The following is an 18,761-nucleotide window of genomic DNA, read 5'->3' as shown; positions in this document are numbered from 1 at the left end:
ACACGCAGAAAAACGCCGAACAAAGCAGCACATCGGGGACACCGACTGCTGTCTGCTCGATTCAAAATCGATACCGGCAGCCAAAATCAGGCATCAGGTTTGTGGCCTGTAGGGCGTGCAGGATGCCAAACAAGGGCCAACCCAGCGCTAGACCGGTGGAGCTGGGTTACGCACCCTAGCTGGCTGGACTCGGCTCAGATGCCTCATTTCCGGTGGGAAGAGGGCGCAGCAATATCACCGCCCTTCTCAATTAAAGCGCGACGCGTCCGTAAAGCTGGTCAAGCAGACTGTACTTTTTGGCGGTGTTGCGTGTCGAAGGGTGGGCGGCTCGACTGATGAAGGATTCCAGGGAAGCACCCCAGTCTTGGCCCGTACCGGATCACCGGTGTGAGGTTGACGTTGCTTCAGATGAAACCAAACGCTGCATTCCTACACCCGCCATGTCGGATCACAGTGTGACTCCTCGACAAGTATCAACCTGATCTTGATATGGAAACTCAGCCTCATGTAACGCGGCGTAGCACTGCATGCAGGTTCATGGGCGCTGCGCTGCTGGCGCAGGCGCAGGTCGAGTCTAGCGTACACTGACTGCCCTGTACCACTTTCTACAGGCTTTCAACAATTTGCTCAGTACTGTGTCAGAGTCGGGAACACCACCAAGGTTTGAGCTATGGCCGCCAAATCCCGTGGAGGCAGACACAGATGCTAAGTGTTCTGTTGATTGTATTTGCTATCGGCTCGTACCGGTTGTGGTCGACATTTGCGCAACACGGCTCGATCGGAGATATGCGTGCACATGATCACATTGAGTTGGAAGGTGACAGCTTTTTTCATTTTATTCTACACTAATACACATTGTGCTTTGTGGGTTCTTACTTAAAACACTGTTTGATACAGAAGAGAAGGGGGTTGCATCTTCCTGACCGTGCTGCATCTGCTCCGCGATTGTCGCCACCAACCCTCGGGCGCACTTCATATTAGAACAATCCGCTTGCTCAAGACTCTCAGCCGTTCGGAAAGTCGAGACTTGCCATCTGCTAGCTAGTATCCGTCTAGAGCCCTGCTATACGACCCAACTTCGCGATCGGCTGCACTTCCGTGCACTGCCGACCTCAACATCAGCAACCCTGCCTACACGACAAAGTTCTCCTTCGGCGTTGGCCGAGCTCGACGAGGGTTGCTGCCCCGTTGTGGACTTGACCAAGCGCTGTCCATCATTGCCGAAGGGTTATCAGATATGATGGTAGGTTTTGCGCCCGCTGCGATCGATCCATGACCATAAATGGGCTGGTAGCGGTCGGCATAGAGTAGGCGTGCGGTGCTCGATTTGACATCGTCGAGCTCACTCAGCGGTGGTGAATAGATGCATTTCCGGACTGCCCTCCAGGCCGAACTAAACAGCGTGGTCAATCGCTTTTTCATTGTCTTATTCTCTTTGAAGGTAGCAATTGTAGGTTCAATCGTAGGGTTGTAGCGCATTGTACGGTCGGCAGGAGGCTCATGCTTGGAATCTCGTCTGAGTCCAGGGTTCGCGAAGACGGAGCGTGTCATTGGTGAAATGGCGTTATCTGGCGATGCATCCGGAGAAGGTACAGCTGTCGGGGTCTGGAAGTAGGTTTCTTTGATGCGCAATTGTGGCTGCGATGGGGCCGTGGAGGCTCTTTCGTGTCCTGGCATATTTCGAGGCATCATAGAGTGTGCAACACAGGCACTGAGAAGCAGCCACCCTCAAAGTGCGACACAGTGTTCGCTCGAAGATGTTGAGCTTGACTTCATGCGGGGTCAGGCTAGACCGCAGAGTGATGAGAGCACTCAACCATGGTTGCAGTCAACGGTTCGACCAAACAACAGTATCCCCGGCTTCGCGGAAGCAAATTTGAGAGGAAGTGCTCCAAAACATGGTCGACCAGCAGAAGATGCCGACGTCGGAAGACTATGAATTTTGCTCCAAGCACTTCAAACACCATATTCTCGCCAAGCAATTTTCAGATCTATACACGGATTGCTGAAGCCATCCGTGGTGGGGAACAGGCCGAGGAATGCGAGCCAACGACTTTGGTCTTGATGTAGCGCCATCGCGCGAAGCTGCAATTGGAAGTGATCCTTGAACCAGTGGTGTTCAGGCGCCAACAGTGGTGCAGTGACCAAAGTGCCGAGAGCTAGTGCCCATGTGATAGCGTTGTTGGCCTCTCGTGTATGACGGAGGAAGCGGTAGAAATGGTCTTTGGCTTCTGGTCCTTTCTGAGCGCTGTTGTCCTTTGCTCCTGCGGCAGCAGCCATTTGGTATCCCGCTGTGAAAGACAGCTCTGTGCTTGCTTCGAGCAGCAGTGGGAGGAGTGCCTTCATGACGCGAGATACAAAGAGCTCGCACAGCTTGGTTTGCGGTGACAAGTCTCTGGTTCCTGTCCAGAAGTACAGCTGGAAAGCTTCAGCAAGCAGTACTTCCACATCGGTGAAACCATTATCGGGCAGCTTCTGCGCCGCCAATATCCTGAGGAGCGCATGTTGAGCGTCATACATTGGTTGTATGATGTAATCATCAATCTTGATGTCGGGTGGTGGGGACGCAAAGGAGACAGCGATTTGGTGTAGGTAGCGGATGACTTCGACAATTGCTTCAGAGACCTGCGGTAAGCTACTGAGTGTTGTGACGGTAAGTGCATCGGTTGTGAGGATGACGGCCTCCGGGACGGGAAGGCGCGACAAGCCTTGGGTTTGATGAGGAAGTTTAGGGGTTTCGGCGAGTTGTGCAGCAACCAGGATCTCACTCCTGTACAGCAATCAGCAACATCGTCTCGGAACGACCCTGGAGTAGGCAGCATACCACTGTGAAGCTTTACGGGTAAAGTAACTTGTCGATTGGCACCCTACTCGGACATCGCCATCGCCACGGAGAGTGAGAAGGCGGATGAGCGCATCACGATGCACTATAGCTGTGTCGAACATACCAGAAAATACCTGCAGCAATCAGCGTGTGTTCAGATATTGACTCCATGGTCAGTTACTCACGGCAGCGGCTGTGATGCAGGCGACAGCGTTAATCAGGTGGTCCGTGTAATTACCCGCAGCCGTTTCCCTCTGCAATGTATCCTGCATCGTTTTGAGAGATCTGTTGTAAAACCAGTATACTTCTTCAGTGTGGAAGTTTCCTGACAGGCCATCACGGATAATGACAGTAGCATAAAGCCAGAGAGTGAAGGTAAGTTCGCTTTTCGCCATGTTGCCAAGAATGGTATTTTCATGCTGGAACGGTATGAGAGCATGCTTGGACTTGTCTGCATACTTGTCTGCAACCGATAGTATGATCAGTAGGATTTTTTTTCGTCTGAAGTGACGCTTGACGTACCATCAGAGCATGGGACTTCCTCGGGGCAATTGGCGGACAGAACTGCACACGTTAATCCAAGGACTGAACTTGTTCTTAGATGAGCTCACAGTATTTGATGATGTGATCAAAGTCCCTGCCTATGTTAGGTAGGATACCGAAGGGGTCCACCGAACTCGCACCAACGGCTTTCGGGCAAGCGATGACAAGTGTTTGAGGAGCACTTTTCCGCCGAACCAGCTGCTTTGACTGGTCTTCTTCGTCCAGTTTTAGTGCGGCGTTCTTCAACCTTGACTTCGACGTTGCTTTTCCTGCCAGGTTTGAGACCTCTCGGTTCTTGTTCACCCATTCTCGGGCCTTCTTTCGGACCACTATATCTTTCGCGGGGTCAAAGTTATCCAAGAACTCAAGTCTGGTGAATGTCGTGGTCGGCACATCTATCGAGAAGGTTGGTTGCATCTGTTGAAAAAACTTGCGACATTTGTTCTCTTTCCTTTGAGAAGCTGGTATTTGGCCCGTGGTGCTGCCGAATGACAAGGTGGAGAAACCCGGAGGCTCCGGATCTGGACTGGGTGGCATCTTGGTCGATCGCGGCTCACTCGCCGCAGAGCTCACACACGGTGTGGGAATAACTCCTAAGTTGTCGTGGATCAGGGTGTCCGTAAAATGCCCGAAATCTTGTCAGATGCGATGCCCGAATGAGGCTGCGGTGCTACCTCGTAAAGAGCATGTTCATCGGACGACGGGCCGCGAGCAATTGGAACGCTGGGTTATATCAGCTCCAGGTCTTGAGCCAGAGCTATCGCATTGCCACAACTTGGCAGTCCTCGACGGTTTTGAACAATGAGGCGGTGTTGGAGTTGGACGTCGTGATGTTGGACGAGTTGACTCGATAGGAGGCAATTCGGGGCTTGCTGGGTAGGCTCTAGAGCAACTCTTAGTACAGCGGTAAAGGACTGTCCAAGAGAAGGTAAATGGGCCCGGGAATTGTCTAAGTATGAGAAACTGTCAAGGTCAAGCTTTCGTTCATGGATCGCAGACCAAGTAGCTTGTGCGCTAAACCGAACGCAAGAATAGGACGATGCTCGTGCTCAACCATGAAGCCACGAGTCAAGGGCATGTGAACGGATGCCCGTACGCGCTACGAGTTCACTCTGGCTTACCCAGCAAACCTACCGCACAGAAGAAGCGCTACCCAATTCGCTTTACCTTGCACCAGTACTGTGTCCCGTTAAGCCGTCAAGACTGTGTCCAGACTTTACGTGCATACGGAACACGTCATACGACGTAGGTACCAAAGACCAAACTTAAAATAGCTAGGTGCCTCTGACAATGAGTTGCTCTCAGAACAAAGGATATGGACAGGTTCGTTGTGTGCTGACAACGGGAAACGAAAGTTGCCGATCGGGTTGTGTCGTGCCGCGTTCCCCCCGCATTTTCGATTCAGCAGGATCATTCTCCGACAGCCTAGATCGAACCGCAGCGTCCACAACCGAACAACGAATGGGAAGACGACAGCAATCAGGATTGTGATCGTTCCCCAGACAGCAACAGCTGTTGACAGCTGAGAAATAGTTCGAGGTTTACTTATCAGCTTGCTCACAAGCCGCAAATACTAGGATTGCAGCCGCGCGGTGAACATGTGGGCTGCCGCAACTAAGGGTGGCTCCGGTGTATCAAAGTGCTCTGCGCCTTCGGCGCCGATGCAGCACTGAAGCACGGCCTTGCGCAATCGTTTCCTTTTGTGTCAAAAAGCGGGTCACCGTGCACCATCGTGGCGAAAATGGGAACAGTGTGGGATGCACGATCTACTACTTCGTAGTTGCTGTGACAGGTCTAGAAGTCTTGAAGTACCTAGCCTGCATCACACAACGATATTTGCACATTCTAAAAGCGTCTCGGATTGTTATGGACCAGGGAGCAAAATGCGCCGAGAACGCTAGGTAGCGGACGTACTCGATGAGGGGTTGGCAACATGCTGACAGGCGCAGAAACAGGGACAGCTAGGCACGTGCGATCTGCAATGGTGGAAGCAAGGGTGGGTCTTCGCTGTAAACCCAATCACGAACGGTTGGATAGAGAATTGAGAAAGGAAGATCTGATGCCTAGGCCGTGTAAGGGTTAAAATAGAATTTGGAAGCCATGCAGGGACCTCTACATCCTAGGGTAGCCGATCGTGCTTGGCCATCCTCCACCAGTTCCTAGGTGTCATCATACTCATATCGAGGCCTTTGTACCAGCAAACACCCGTGCAAAAGGCCCATGTGGTCCCGAAGATGAGTGCGAGGCCAACGAATCTAGAGTTCTTCCACGACCAGGGCTCCTTCTTCTGCTTGACGTTAGCAATTCGCCTTTCATGTAAATCGGGATATTTGCCTCAACTGCGCTTTTCTCACTCGTGAAACCTGCCTCGGGGTCCTCTGGCCACGATACAGCTTTTACTGACTTGATTTCGACTGAGAAGTCGCCCTCCTGGCTACCGAAGAAACTCCTCATCATGAAGCTCCATCTCTTGACGCTCTTCGTGTTGAGCGGTAGCGCATCGTTCTTTTCCTTGCCGCGGTAAGTTGGCTTCAGCTCGCTCCAAGGCACAAACACTGAGTAGTTTCCTGCTGCGCTGAAGTCATACTCATAGCTGATAGTTGACTGTTCGCGACCATCGTCCATGAGTGGCAGAATCTCGTCTTTCAGCACAAACGTGTAGCGCTTGCCATCATCTTTTCCGACCTCGAGATGGATTCCGTCATAAGCAGAGAGGTCCCAGGAAGAGTCATCACCAGCTGTGCGTTGGCTAGCGAATCCGGCACCACCGAGAGTCTTGATGTCGAGATTGCCATGGAAGCGAGCAGTCGACCCTTTGATGTCAAGATAGGACTGACATGTGAGGTTAGAACGCTGTCATTGACCTCATAAAGACTGCAAATGACCTGTGACTGTCCGCCTCGGACGCGATCGTCGCTTGATGTCCATTCTCTGGCGTCCCAGCCTCTGCGGCCAATATCAGTATTGCTAGCATCAACGAAGCACTCACGACGCTCACTTCTCGGCTCCAAATATCGTCAGTGATCTGACCATGAGGGATGTTGATGCAGGTTGCAATGCCTCCAAGCTCATTTGCACAGGTCATCGGGTGATGACTTCATCTGCTGTTCATGGTGCGGCCCGTGCGTCTTCTACAAGCGTGACTGAATCGCGTGCCGAACGTGACATTGACACTCGGTCCAACATGCCTATTTTCAGAACACATCCTCGCTTGACACATCGTTAGCAGTATGGATTTCAGGAGCCTTGATCGCATGGGGGACTCGGACGAGTCAATATTAGATGAGCCGTACCGCCCGTTTTACAACGTCTTTGCACCGAAGCCGGTACTTGTGAAGCAGTACGACGCCCCACTCATTTTGAACAATGGCACTAATGCGGTGACAGAGGCAACGACTATGATCGGGCTGTGTTCAGAGAGAGGCCTCTTCTTGGAGTGCTGTTGTTCGACAACGATGCTTCTGAGGCACGAGACATTGCTGCTAACGAAAGAAGTCGGTGTGCCCTGATCAACCAAACCCAAAGATTTCTGACTGTGATAGCATTCTTATCCTGGCTGAAGCTCAGCGTCTACATGTCCATTGTAGCAGTTGCCATCGTTCTAAACTTCCATCTAAAGTCGAAACCACTGGCGCTCGGTATGAGGCCATGCAATAACCACAACCAAAATCCTTTAGCGCTGACGATTCGTAGAGAGAAAGTGGTCACTTCCGCTAGGCATTGTCTTTTGGCTGTTGTCGTTGGCATGTTTGCTGTCTGGAGTAGCCAACTACATTGCTACAGTCACAGGCTACAGCCATCGTCAAGCACTCGTTCAGACAGGCTGGAAAACACAGACTGTGTTTACAGTGGTCGCAGCAGCGATTGTAGCCACTTGCGTGTTGTTATTGTCTACGAATGCGCAAAATCGGTAGATACGCCCGACTTGTTCATAGACTTCGGAAAGACTCCGAGCTTTTTGCTCATCCTTCACACAATGTCATCGTTGTGGTTTTGTGTTGCCCTCCGAGCTCCATTTTATCAAGAAGCCCTGTTCGTCACTCCATACCTCTGTGCTCCCTGATGCTCATTAATCAGCCTCGAGCACTGCCCAAGTGTGGTCGTCCACGGTCGTGTAGATTAGACCGCCCGACAGGAGATCGTCTCCGGCCCTCAACACGTCAACAGACTCCAAGCCAAGACCAGCCGCAATCTCGTTTTGGTTTATCCCCTCGTTGCCCTGAGGAGTAGTTCGTAGGAACTGGAACACCTTCTTGGCGACAGCATTGTAGCCAGCCAGATCGTGGCTTCCGTACGCACCACCATCTTGTTGCGCGGCACCGCTGTTCGCGTTAGCAGCGCCGGCGCCAGTGTTGACTCCTCCGGGTGGTCCTCGTGTAAGTTGCAAATGGATGTAGGTGGCTTCGAGCAGATGGTACGACACTTCGTTCATGTCTTCCACGGGGCGGATGATCTGTGCACCGACCGATCTCCTGTCGTTGAAGCTCTTCAGCTTTCCCCATGCCCGGCAGTACGAGCCCTCTACGAGCTTAGCTTTGACAGGATCATTCTGATCAACGGTATCCGAGTCGATCCATTGCTTGACCTCGATACTGCCGGTGCCATCGTCGAGTCTGTACGTCGTGTTGGTCGTCTGCGTCGATATGTTGCGGATTTGTCCAACGAAGGTTAGCTGTGATGAACGTTAGCTCGTGTTGCAAATACTCGTCAGTATGCTTCTCACTTGCGAAACAGGATTCCCGTCAATTCTGAAGGTATCATTGCCAGCATCGGGCTGAGCATCGAGTATCTGCTTGATGGTGACAGGACGGAGGGAGTCTTGTTGCTGCTTGTCGCGCCCGCCGGGACTCTGTTGGCTGCCATCTCCCGGTATAAAGCCACCGCCGCCAGCACCGCCGCCGGCGCCGTATGACGTGTACGACGTCTCGTAAGCGTTGTAACCTGACATTGTCAATACCTTATGCGGTGCTTATGTATGAAGGAGAGCGCATACTCATCTTCGCCTGGTGGCGGATCTGACGTGTAGGCAGACGTGGAGGGGAAACATCAGGAGCGACGCGCCCAAAACGCGCTACCACGCCTGCCATTTGCACTGTGACCCCACATCTTTCGATTAGCGTCCGCCAAGAGTTGGTCCCACTTCTTTTTTCGAGCGCTTGTGAAAGATTGCAGCCGTCCTCGCTGCCGCAGTCAGACAGCGCACGCCGTACACGAAAAGATTTACGACGGATCGACCATGGCTCCTCGCGCAGCCTCACCGGCGCTCTCGGAAAATGAATTCGACATCTTCGACAACCTCGCCGGTTCAGACGCTGAAGAACAGAGCAACAACCTGGGCACAGATCTTGGCATCGACCTCGACGTGGGCAGTGATGGAGGATCAGATGACGAGGCATTCATCGCAGCGAGGCAAGCTGCTTCAAACCGAAAAGCGGCAAACGTCAAGGGTACTGGAAAGAAGGGCGGTGGCTTCCAGGCCATGGGCCTAAATGCGCTGCTTTTGAAGGCTATTCAGCAGAAGGGCTTCAAGATGGCGACACCCATTCAGCGCAAAGCGATTCCACTCTTGCTGCAAGGCGAAGATGTGGTGGGCATGGCTAGGACAGGCTCCGGAAAGACGGCTGCGTTCGTCATTCCCATGATCGAGAAGCTCAAGACGCACTCTGCGAAGGTTGGCGCGCGTGGCATTATCATGTCTCCTTCTCGTGAGCTTGCGCTGCAGACGTTGAAGGTTGTCAAAGAATTTGGTCGTGGCACAGACCTCAGGACAATTCTGCTCGTTGGTGGTGACAGTCTGGAGGAGCGTATGTTGAGTCGAGCAGAGGTGTAAAGAGTGGTACTAACAGCAACACAGAGTTCAGTTCCATGACCACGAATCCGGATATCATCATTGCAACTCCAGGTCGATTCCTACATCTCAAAGTCGAAATGGGCTTGGACCTGTCCTCTGTCAGATATATTTGCTTCGATGAAGCCGACCGCTTGTTCGAGATGGGTTTCGCTGCACAACTGGCCGAAATCCTTCACGCTCTGCCAACATCAAGACAAACGCTACTTTTCAGTGCTACCCTGCCAAAGTCACTTGTGGAGTTTGCACGTGCAGGTCTGCAGGACCCTAAGCTTATTCGGCTCGACGCCGAAAGCAAAATCTCCCCGGACCTAAAAAGTGCATACTTCACCATAAAGTCTGGAGATCGAGACGGAGCGTTGCTCTATTTACTCGAACAGGTCATCAAGGTTCCGCCGGGTGAGACGGAGGCGTCCAAAGCGAGAAAGGAGGAGGGGAGCTTGAGCGTTGGCGCAAAGCGCAAACGTAAGCAGTTCACGGCAAAGGACGTTGCAGTCGCCGAGTCCACGATCATCTTCGCCGCTACCAAACATCGAGTCGAGTATCTATCTGAGCTCCTGAAGTCTCTCGGCTACCCAGTGTCTTACCGTGAGTTACCTTAGGTCGTTGCCAGGAAATGTTTCCAGCTAATCACATCATCTAGTGTACGGCAACTTGGACCAAACAGCGCGCAAAGCCCACGTCGAGGAGTTCCGGTCTGGTCTTACCCGCATTTTGGTCGTTACCGACGTCGCGGCTCGTGGTGTTGATATGCCTCACATCAATCATGTCATCAACTATGACTTCCCCTCGCAACCGAAGATCTGCGTACACAGAGTTGGACGAACAGCCCGTGCCGGACGTAAGGGATGGGCATATAGTCTGTGTCGCCATGTCGATCTCCCGTATTTATTGGACTTGCAGCTATTCCTCGGTCAAAGGCTGCTTGTCGGCAGATCCACCGCAGAAGCAAATTTTGCCGAGGACTTCGTCGTCGGTAGTCTGGCTCCTTACCAACTGGAGGCTTCGGTAGAAGTGGTGAACAAGAAGCTTGCCGATGATGAAGATTTGGCGTTGTTGCAAAGTGTTGCCGACAAGGGTGAGAAGCAGTACCAAAGAACACGCAACCAAGCTAGCGCCCCAAGTGTTCACCGAACCAAGGAGCTACTTGCAGATCCTCATTTTGCCGACACTCATGTTCTGTTCAAGGACGAGGTTCACGATGCGTTACAAGAGAAGGAGAAGATGCTACAGAGGATCCAGGGTTTCAGGCCCGCGGAAACCGTTTTCGAAATTGGGAGACGTGGCACGCAGAGTGAAACCGCAGAGATCATGCGCAGAAGAAGGATACAGGTCGAGAGGCAACAGGAGAAGCAAAGAGCCAATGCACGAGCTAGCGACGCGCCCGTCGCAAGTCTTGCAGCTCCTGGCGAGGCTGATAAGAAGGACGTCGACTTGGAGGACGAAGACGATGTGCCAGCTGACACTGGTGCGTACGACTCTGATTCTGACGAGCTCGAAGTGTCTGTGTCCATGCCCGCCTCAAAGAAGCCCAAGAACGACGATTTCCGAGAAGGAGAATTCTTCATGTCTTACCTGCCGAAGGAGAACTATGCAGAAGAGAAGGCATACGGTGTGAGCGGTGGAGATGCTGGCAACAACTTCGTCTCAGCTGCAAGAGCCGCAGAAATGTCGCTCGTCAACGATGAAATCCAAGGTTTCGCCGATGCAAGCAAAGCACGTATGAGATGGGATAAGAAGTCCAAAAAGTACGTTGCCCGCGCCAACGACGAGGATGGCTCCAAGGGTGCCAAGATGATTCGTGGCGAAAGTGGCCAGAAAATCGCTGCCAGTTTCCGCAGTGGACGCTTCGATGACTGGCGCAAGGCAAACAAGATGGGTCGTATGCCTCGTGTTGGTGAACAAGAGGCTGCAGGTCGAGCACCTGGCAAGACTCAACATTACAAGCACAAGGCCGAGAAAGCACCCAAAGATGCAGACAGATACCGCGACGACTACGAGGTGCAGAAGAAGAGGGTTCAGGAAGCCAAGGAGAAGCGCGTCGGCAAATTCAAGGACGGTACCGGCAAGAGCGAACTCAAGGACGTCAACGCTGTGCAAAAGCAGCGCAAGATTGCAGAGCAGCGTCAAAAGAAAAACGCCAGGCCATCAAAGAAGAGGAAGTTTTGAGTTCATTATTCAATACCCGGATCGTACTCTAGCAAATGCATCAATACAGACTTTATCTGGTCGACGGAGTGTTGATATCTGTGCCATGCACACTTGACTCTTGCACTAGCGAACGTTGTGGCGTACTGTGCGGCTCGATCAGGTCGTAACTTTCTTCGGCATGACTTTTGCGCCGACAAAATTGATCGTGGCTGTCCCTGTGCGCCGTCGCATACCCAGGCGAGTGCGTTGCGATCCACAAGGCAAGCAGTTTATTTGCAATCACCATTTCGGCTGACATGTGTTGTGATGTCAGACCACCTTTTTAGGCCCACATCTCATCGGCTAGATGCGCAGAGCGAATTATGATCCTGCAGGATCCTGATATTGCCTCTATCATGCCACAAGCGTCTACCATCTTTATGTGCCTCGGATATATACTTGAGGATTGTTGGATCCTACAAGTGGCCTGATCTGGTCTGGCGGTCTCCAGCAGCTTCTGCGCCCACTGTTTGAACATTGCGAATCCACTTCGTCTGTGGGATTTTCGCGGAACACGCCATACGCAGCAGGCGCTGACAGGTAACTTCACTGTGCCACAGGTCTGCATCCAAGGGGATGCCATTTGCATAACTGTGCCTTTTACGAGCAGCGCAAATTGGGTCAATAGTGTGGCTTCGCACATGGCTGTCTTGAAGGCCAATTGTCGACGCTGGATTTCTGGACACAACATGTAGTCTCTATTGCCCAAGGATTTGGGTTTGCATGTCAATCGACTGCTAATTAAGATTGGCAGGCTGCAGGCGAGCGTACTGCCGGACCAGTAGGTATGGCGTAAGATAGAGTTCACGCTTTTCTCATGTAGCGACAGAGGTGATCGATATTTGACAGGTGACCGCGTATTGAGAGACAGCTGCCAGTGCGCCCACGATGCTCGACTCGGAAATCGAGGGTCTTCCTAGGCGCACATGGTCAGCACGCACGTTGAGCTGGACAGATGTCCGCGCTCCTCGTGTTGAGACTCCGCTGAACCTGGTTGGCGCCCAAGCCCATGGGAACTTCAATACTTCTAGTATAGACGCCGCTGCAGGTTACCTAATCACCGGATCTTCTAAAGTTCTGGAAGACGCCACAATATTTTGGCGCAACAACAACAACACGATTCTGTGCTACGGGCGCACGAGGTCAGGAACCGCGAACGTCTGGTCGTACAAATATCACAAAGCTCGGGTGCTGCAGCCGCTGATGGATCCTCGCAATATTCCTGTGCCACAAATGCAATCTCCCAGCGTCCTCCAACGGCTTTCTGATATCACCAGGCAGCCGAGGTAGGACGGCCATCTCTTCGCCAAACCCTGTTGCGACTTTCAATGAAAATCGTCGGCTTTCCGAACACGCCGGGTGCGCAATGCGGCCGCGGACCCCTTCCTCGTTGTGGCGTGGTGGTGTCGCTAAAGGCTGTACACAGCGGCTCGAACTCACCAGGCACGTTCAACGGCGGGATATCGACGCCTTACAGACGGAAATTTCTGGTTCCGCAGTGGGCCCGATTGCTATCACATGGATGATGATCGGCATGAACGCACGTAAGGGAACAAACTGCGAAGCTTGCCAAGCAGAAGCTGCATGCGGACGACGCATGAAGCTGCGGAAATCGGCATGTGCTCAAGGATTACGAGGCCGTCTACTCGGGCCGCGCCCAGTCGCAAATCGAGAACGGTGCAAGGGTTTTACGATAGCGACACCCCTGACCCGCAGCACTGCTTTTGGCACAAACAACGTGTCCAGAAGCCCAGGCACCGGTTCGTAGATCCCGCGGTCCAATCCGTGGCTGCCCTTGTCGCAGCACGTATCCTAGTCTTCAAAACACCCAATTTGCTGCTGTGATGCTGCAGGATCGTCATGTACGATCGTCCACGTAGGTGCTGGCGGTATGATGAGCTTCACGCCTCTCAGGCGCTTGAAGCAGAGCCCTTGGTGACACTGCGGCAGCGCCCGTCACTGCAGGAAGAGCAACAGCGTCCAGTACCCCGCCAGGCCGTTGAGCAGAGTTCACCGCCCTTAGCCTCGGGGCGTCGTACTGAGAGATGAACGGCTGTATAAAGACCTTCTCTTAACGACAAGATCCCCGACAGTATTTCCGGGTTTTGCAGACAGCCGAAGCATCTTGTTTATTCTGCCGTGCTGGGATGAGCACGGTGACACTGCTGGTACAGGCGTGGGTGCTCGAATCTCCGCTGGTCGGCTGGACATGTGTTGAAGGAGGAACGGCCATGCAGGTGCGTCTGGTCCCCTGCAGCTCGAATCTCGCCTCTTGCCGCCGAGAGGTCTGAAGTTTGAACGAGCCACTTGCGGTATGCAGTGTGTGCTTTTTGCGATGAAGACGGATGCAGGGTCGGTAGGCAAAAGTGGATTTGAAATGATCACCTATCGACAAACACGTCCGTCTTGACCTGCATCAAGAGCCGTCCTCAGCACTGTCCCGTCACAGCTTGGGCATAGATCGTCCACGGCCCGCTGCGTCGTGTTGAGTTTACCGAGTCGTCGAGTACTCCATCAGCATGAACGGTGAGAGTCGCCTTCAGGCCTTCAATGGTGCTCCTGCTAGTGTCCACTGTCAACCATGCGCCTGTCTGACAATTCATCATGCCTGCATATTGCCTGAAGGAAAAGTCAACCAGACGCCCTTGGCAACGGACAGCAGCGCACGCTATTGGGCACCTAACGTTGCTGCATTATTGACACCTCAAGAGCTCTGCATTCCAACGTCACGCGCGGCACCACGGCGATTGATTTCATTTGGACCGCACATTGTCTTCTGCGTTATACCCCGGGCGCTATGCGTGTCATCTCTGCAAACTCAGTTCCGGCCCCGCAACAGCATTGCCAATGCCATCCCAGTGCTCTCGGGCACTTTGCGGCGATCACAACGGACGGCGATTTCAGATCGGTCCTCAGCACATCTGCCACCGGACAATTTTTGTCTGGCTATCCCAAAGCAGCGCATCCCAGTCCTATAGCAGCCAGCTAATATGCCTCTGGCGGTTTCGCAACAACAGCATGACTGCGCACCTTATTGAATACTGGACGCCACCACTAGCGCACCATGTTGGCGATTGGAAGGCAGCGCTGCCCGTGGGCGTTACTTTTCGCAGACTGGCAGGATCGCTTCTGTGCAGCGGGTCCGTTGTTTGACACGGCTGCGAGTCTCGCTCGGCAAGGGCGACGTCGTTTCGCATCGACTGCTCTGTTCCGGAAAGCCATGTCACCGGCGATCCCCGGGGCCTGCCATCCGGCGTGTAGAAGGTAGAGCAGCGAATAAGTCGCCGACGACGCAAACGGACAAAGCTAGCGGCGTTTATACCCACCAGCCATGCGGGACCACCATCTGCCAGATCAATCACTCGCATGCTTTTCAGCGCCAGCCTTCTGTGGCTCATCTTGGCGTTGGGCCTTGCGGGTCGCTTCCAACAAAGCAAGTCTGGCCGCAGGCTGCATATGCTTTCGGCACCTTCGTCTGGTCGTTGTCGGCCAACTCTACAGGCGCCTCGCGCCCATGATGCCGAATGCAATTGCGAGCGCATACATGTAGACTCTCTGCAGCCGATCAGACCAAAGGCGTCGCTGGTCGTCAAGCCTCAACCGCGAGACTGTGTCGATCACAGCTGCGGGCACAATGCGGGCACGTTCCTATGCCTCGTATGAGGCACGCAGTCACCCCAGTGGGCTCGCTATCAGGGATGCTACAGTTTGGCATCGTTGCTGTGTGATCTGCAAAGCCTCAGAGGCTCGAAGCGTCTGACGACAAGGTTTCGGTAGTTGCGAGAGGGCCAGCAGAGAGGTTCAGCGTGCGGCAAACGCCCCACGCAGAGCGCACTGCGAGGTGCTGGTGACGGTGGTTGGTCCGTGAGGCAAGTGACAGATGCAAGCGTGAACCAGCATCGCAGGGCTGGTCATGGAAGCCACAGTTCGCCATCATCAGCGCACTGTTGCGGACGCTGTGTCTGCTCTGGAGGCCAAGTCCGTCGCTTACCTATGGACGGAAGTCCTTCCTCGAGGGCTTAGAGAAACTCGAGTGTGGCTCAGCTCCATGGCTGGTCGCCTTGCCTTCCTCAGCATCACGCTCTCCGGCGCGCCGAACGCAAGCGCCAGCCGCGCTGCACATTAAGGACGCCAACTTATGCCTTGCCTCGTCCCCAAGGTTTGCTTGGGCGGCTGCAAAACAATGGTGTTATGGGGCAGGCGCTAGGACTTCGTCAGCTAGCCCTGGTCGAAGACGGTGCGGATAGCAGGGGGCCGCACAGGTGACAGGGTCCCCAGTCTTGCGCCAGCCCGCTGTGTCAATGCACTCTCCACGCCACGGCTGCCGTGCATACTTCCGCGGCTGCATCGACCGCCCTGAAGAGCGGCAGGCCTTTTTGTCGAAGAACTATCAGCCGAACGAGGCAAGCATGTCGTTGGCCCCGACAGGCATCTTTCCCTGCTCCCGTTGCCCGGAACACATCATGGCCCCCGTCTCACGGCCGCCGTCCGTCATCTGCAAGTGTTAGCAGGGATTCCACAAACAGCTGCCAGCAGAACCCCCATAACCGATTGTAGTTATTACTAGAGATTCTCCGCCGACTGGGCAGAACCTGCTCTGTCTTTCTGCCTGTTCTGCTGCTCATTGGCTCCCCCATTCTCAACACCAACGCCTCAGGTCCCACCTGTAGTCACCCCGTCACCTTGATACTGACCGGTCTTGACATCTTCGACGTTGTCTGGGCCCTTTGCACTCTTTGCTTGGAGATCTACTGGAAGTGTCGAGCAGTGTATGATGCAGTAGCCGGAGAGCAATATCAAAAAGGTATTTGATGAATCCTCTCTCTCCCCGCCTTCCCCATGCGTTCGGGCTCGGAACAGACTTGCGTGCTTGCAATAGTCCAGAAGGGACCCAGGATGAAGACGGTACTTCGCGCGGACTCTGGGCTATTGCTTTTGTTGACAAAGCTGGCTGCGCTGCCACCTCCTTCGACGTTGCCCAGCTCTTTCTTTGCTTGTTTGTGGGCTTACCTGTGTCATCATGCAGGCTCCATCTGTCAACGTCAGTCTGTCAGTCACATACTCAGTTGCATCACTGTCGAGACCAGAGCGCAAATCATCGGAAAGCGCATCTGTCTGATCATTCAGCTGCCTGTTCCGTCAATCGTGCTTTCGCTGCTGGTGCGGCGGTTGAGCGTTGCGGAGGTCAAGCGATGCAGAGTCTGTCATTACCGCGTCCGAACTCACATCCTTCAACGCCATTTGGGCGAGCTACAGAGCCAGAAGTCGGTCTGGCAAAGCTCTTGTCAAAGCTCAGCCCGAGCCGGTCTGAATACCAAGGCTATCCATCCCCTCCCATGTCAGAGCCTCATTCTCCTTCCCAACGTGCAGCACGTACTGTTGAAACCGAGCGTCGCCAGTACCCTGTGCCAGTGAGCGCACCGCACAGGGTCGAAACTGGTCTGCCATTACCGCCGCCTTCCACATCGCTGTTCGCTCCTCGGCAGCCATTGCCGAGCCAAAGTAATTCGCAGAGGCCATCATATCCTGGGGCACAGCACCCGCAGCACCAGGCGCATCGCTATGGGCCCGGGCGTGTAAATGAATATGCCTCCTATGGAGCAGCACCACCTCCACAGAGCTATGGCTATGGCTACCCACCACCTGCAGGCGCACCACCTTATGCCCCTGGAGCGCAACACGCAGGGCCTCAGGTGCAACCCGCGGCAATGATCACACCACCCGCTGCCAGGGCTACCAAACCAGCGAGACGCACGAAAGCCCACGTGGCCTCGGCGTGTGTCAACTGTAAGAAGGCGCATCTCAGCTGCGATGTTCAACGTCCGTGCGGCCGATGCGTGTCTTCTGGAAAACAGGTAAGTCTAGGTCGTATCTGCGTGCGCTAAGGAAACAGACGAGTAGGAGATATGTCGGAACTGACTATGAAACGAACAGGACACATGCAAGGACGTGCTACACAAGAAACGCGGAAGACCGCGACTAAGAGACGATAGAGACTTTACTAGACCACAGCAGGGAAGCCATCAGCCTACACAGGCTCTAGGTTCGAACCGGCCAGCGTCGACGGAAGCTTTGGCGCATCAAACATCTTACCCAGCATCGCATACGCATCGAGTCACCGATCTACCCCGTACGGCGGTGGCACAAAGAGGAAATAGCATTCCTAATGCAGCAGCACGTTCCACCGGAGTTCGAACCCTGAGCGTCGGCAGCTATGGTGGGATGCCGGCAGCCCCTTACAGCATGGGACCGGATTTGGCGTACCAGTCTTTGCCGATTGCGTTCCTGAACCTGGACTTGGTGATCCAAAAGTCCAATCAAGCATTCCAAGATCTGGTGTCCTTTGTAGGCAGCGTCGACGGAAAACAGCTGGGAGAGCTACTCGAAGCACGACAGAACGAAAGCCTACAGCGGTTGCGCAATGACCTCCGGGACGAGCGAGACGAACGCGAGCCAGCCTACATGGCGCCCATGACGCCGCTCGGGCACGATCCGATGCGATTGGCAATGGAAACAGTCGCCGACCGCGACGTCGAACACGTTAGTCATGGCTTCACGGACAGGCCCATGTTCCTGAGCTATCGTCTGCCAAATGGCCAGCACCAGTCTCTCCAGACGCAGGTTCGACTTGCGAAGACGTCGCTGTACTTTGTCACACTGGTCGTGCGTACGTGTCCGCCGAGGCCTTTGGGACCTCCTCTTTCGACGCAGCAGCTGGCGCCGCCGATGCCCAGCCAGTCGTCGCAGGCCTTGTCGGCACCAGGACCTCTTGCGACCAGGACTGGGCACTACACACCGCAGCAAGTTCGCCCACCATCGTCGGCAAGCTCGGCGCCCACATCGCCGTACTCTTTCAACTTTTCCTCGGTGCGAACGTCGCTGCCAAACTTCAGTCCCAGCTCTTACACAGGCAGTCCGACGTACGGATACTCCCCAACGGCCGGCCCAGAAGCAGGTTACTTCCCGGCCTACCAGGCTCGGCAGTCGGTAGCGCGTGGTGCTCCGTACGCGTCTGCGCCTCGAACGGGGTCGGTGACGTCTGAGCCGCTGCGCGAGCTGAATCGGCCTGCGCGTCTCGAGGGCCTGCAGCTTCCCCCGATCCGCACCGGCGCGGCGCCTCTGGGCTCTCCGCTCCACCTCGGCACTGGCCACAGTGCGACGGACAGCGATCGGGAGCGGGTGCGACGGAGAGAGTCGAGTTCGAGTGCGGAGAAGCGTCCAGATACACCCGGCGAGGGGGGGAAGCGTCGACGGTTGAATATTCATGAGGTGCTGGGGTAGATGGAAGGGCGATGACGGTTGAATCTTCATGAGGTGCTGGGGTAGATGGAAGGGCGATGACGGTTGAATCTTCAT

General features: G+C 54.3%; 8 protein-coding genes across 8 annotated transcripts; 4 read left to right on the top strand and 4 right to left on the bottom strand.

Moving 5' to 3' along the window:
• Window positions 1-804: 804 nt before the first annotated feature.
• Window positions 805-1,824, bottom strand: M421DRAFT_302189 (uncharacterized protein). The gene has a single exon (XM_033589115.1). It carries the CDS (start codon window positions 1,690-1,692, stop codon window positions 1,132-1,134), a length of 561 nt encoding a protein of 186 aa, XP_033444206.1. The 5' UTR covers window positions 1,693-1,824; the 3' UTR covers window positions 805-1,131.
• M421DRAFT_302188 (uncharacterized protein) lies at window positions 1,825-4,155 on the bottom strand. The gene is made up of 5 exons (XM_033589114.1): window positions 3,436-4,155; window positions 3,347-3,388; window positions 3,010-3,287; window positions 2,825-2,958; window positions 1,825-2,770 (listed from the first exon to the last, which is right to left on the bottom strand). The coding sequence occupies exons 1-5, from the start codon at window positions 3,902-3,904 to the stop codon at window positions 1,957-1,959; spliced, it is 1,737 nt and encodes a 578-aa protein (XP_033444205.1). The 5' UTR covers window positions 3,905-4,155; the 3' UTR covers window positions 1,825-1,956.
• A 1,189-nt stretch (window positions 4,156-5,344) lies between these two features.
• On the bottom strand, window positions 5,345-6,428 carry M421DRAFT_425292 (CIA30 family protein). The gene is made up of 4 exons (XM_033594035.1): window positions 6,366-6,428; window positions 6,253-6,313; window positions 5,702-6,199; window positions 5,345-5,654 (listed from the first exon to the last, which is right to left on the bottom strand). Exons 1-4 carry the CDS (start codon window positions 6,398-6,400, stop codon window positions 5,487-5,489), a joined length of 762 nt encoding a protein of 253 aa, XP_033444204.1. The 5' UTR covers window positions 6,401-6,428; the 3' UTR covers window positions 5,345-5,486.
• A 95-nt stretch (window positions 6,429-6,523) lies between these two features.
• M421DRAFT_301871 (uncharacterized protein) lies at window positions 6,524-7,359 on the top strand. Its single transcript, XM_033589111.1, has 4 exons — window positions 6,524-6,707; window positions 6,755-6,861; window positions 6,910-7,005; window positions 7,061-7,359. The coding sequence occupies exons 1-4, from the start codon at window positions 6,598-6,600 to the stop codon at window positions 7,279-7,281; spliced, it is 534 nt and encodes a 177-aa protein (XP_033444203.1). The 5' UTR covers window positions 6,524-6,597; the 3' UTR covers window positions 7,282-7,359.
• Window positions 7,060-8,417, bottom strand: M421DRAFT_425290 (replication protein A, subunit RPA32). Its single transcript, XM_033594034.1, has 3 exons — window positions 8,361-8,417; window positions 8,091-8,308; window positions 7,060-8,039 (listed from the first exon to the last, which is right to left on the bottom strand). The coding sequence occupies exons 1-3, from the start codon at window positions 8,362-8,364 to the stop codon at window positions 7,437-7,439; spliced, it is 825 nt and encodes a 274-aa protein (XP_033444202.1). The 5' UTR covers window positions 8,365-8,417; the 3' UTR covers window positions 7,060-7,436.
• Window positions 8,418-8,603: 186 nt separating this feature from the next.
• On the top strand, window positions 8,604-11,384 carry M421DRAFT_95763 (putative ATP-dependent RNA helicase; the record flags this gene model as incomplete). The annotated part of the gene is made up of 3 exons (XM_033598339.1): window positions 8,604-9,171; window positions 9,222-9,803; window positions 9,859-11,384. 3 exons carry the CDS (start codon window positions 8,604-8,606, stop codon window positions 11,382-11,384), a joined length of 2,676 nt encoding a protein of 891 aa, XP_033444201.1.
• A 1,826-nt stretch (window positions 11,385-13,210) lies between these two features.
• M421DRAFT_425288 (uncharacterized protein) lies at window positions 13,211-13,550 on the top strand. Its single transcript, XM_033594033.1, has one exon. The coding sequence runs from the start codon at window positions 13,266-13,268 to the stop codon at window positions 13,452-13,454; it is 189 nt and encodes a 62-aa protein (XP_033444200.1). The 5' UTR covers window positions 13,211-13,265; the 3' UTR covers window positions 13,455-13,550.
• A 3,047-nt stretch (window positions 13,551-16,597) lies between these two features.
• Window positions 16,598-18,686, top strand: M421DRAFT_73999 (uncharacterized protein; the record flags this gene model as incomplete). The annotated part of the gene is made up of 2 exons (XM_033596997.1): window positions 16,598-17,260; window positions 17,340-18,686. The coding sequence occupies 2 exons, from the start codon at window positions 16,598-16,600 to the stop codon at window positions 18,684-18,686; spliced, it is 2,010 nt and encodes a 669-aa protein (XP_033444199.1).
• Between the last annotated feature and the right edge of the window lie 75 nt (window positions 18,687-18,761).

This window comes from Didymella exigua, assembly GCF_010094145.1.
Source record: "Didymella exigua CBS 183.55 unplaced genomic scaffold M421scaffold_44, whole genome shotgun sequence".
Classification (NCBI taxonomy): Eukaryota; Fungi; Ascomycota; class Dothideomycetes; order Pleosporales; family Didymellaceae; genus Didymella; species Didymella exigua.
This window is presented reverse-complemented; position numbering and strand designations above follow the sequence as displayed.

Coding starts and splice junctions, on each gene's coding strand:
- M421DRAFT_425292 (XM_033594035.1), bottom strand. CDS start 6,400: ATGGTCAGATCACTGACGATATTTGGAGCCGAGAA. Junction 6,200..6,252: donor TCCGAGGCGGACAGTCACAG/GTCATTTGCAGT, acceptor CTCACATGTCAG/TCCTATCTTGACATCAAAGG. Junction 5,655..5,701: donor GTGAGAAAAGCGCAGTTGAG/GCAAATATCCCG, acceptor AACGTCAAGCAG/AAGAAGGAGCCCTGGTCGTG.
- M421DRAFT_302188 (XM_033589114.1), bottom strand. CDS start 3,904: ATGCCACCCAGTCCAGATCCGGAGCCTCCGGGTTTCTCCACCTTGTCA. Junction 3,389..3,435: donor TGATCACATCATCAAATACT/GTGAGCTCATCT, acceptor TAACGTGTGCAG/TTCTGTCCGCCAATTGCCCC. Junction 2,771..2,824: donor ACCCGTAAAGCTTCACAGTG/GTATGCTGCCTA, acceptor ATTGCTGTACAG/GAGTGAGATCCTGGTTGCTG.
- M421DRAFT_302189 (XM_033589115.1), bottom strand. CDS start 1,692: ATGATGCCTCGAAATATGCCAGGACACGAAAGAGCCTCCACGGCCCCA.
- M421DRAFT_425288 (XM_033594033.1), top strand. CDS start 13,266: ATGTACGATCGTCCACGTAGGTGCTGGCGGTATGATGAGCTTCACGCC.
- M421DRAFT_301871 (XM_033589111.1), top strand. CDS start 6,598: ATGGATTTCAGGAGCCTTGATCGCATGGGGGACTCGGACGAGTCAATA. Junction 6,862..6,909: donor CATTGCTGCTAACGAAAGAA/GTCGGTGTGCCC, acceptor TGACTGTGATAG/CATTCTTATCCTGGCTGAAG. Junction 7,006..7,060: donor GTCGAAACCACTGGCGCTCG/GTATGAGGCCAT, acceptor GACGATTCGTAG/AGAGAAAGTGGTCACTTCCG.
- M421DRAFT_425290 (XM_033594034.1), bottom strand. Junction 8,040..8,090: donor ACGGGAATCCTGTTTCGCAA/GTGAGAAGCATA, acceptor CGTTCATCACAG/CTAACCTTCGTTGGACAAAT.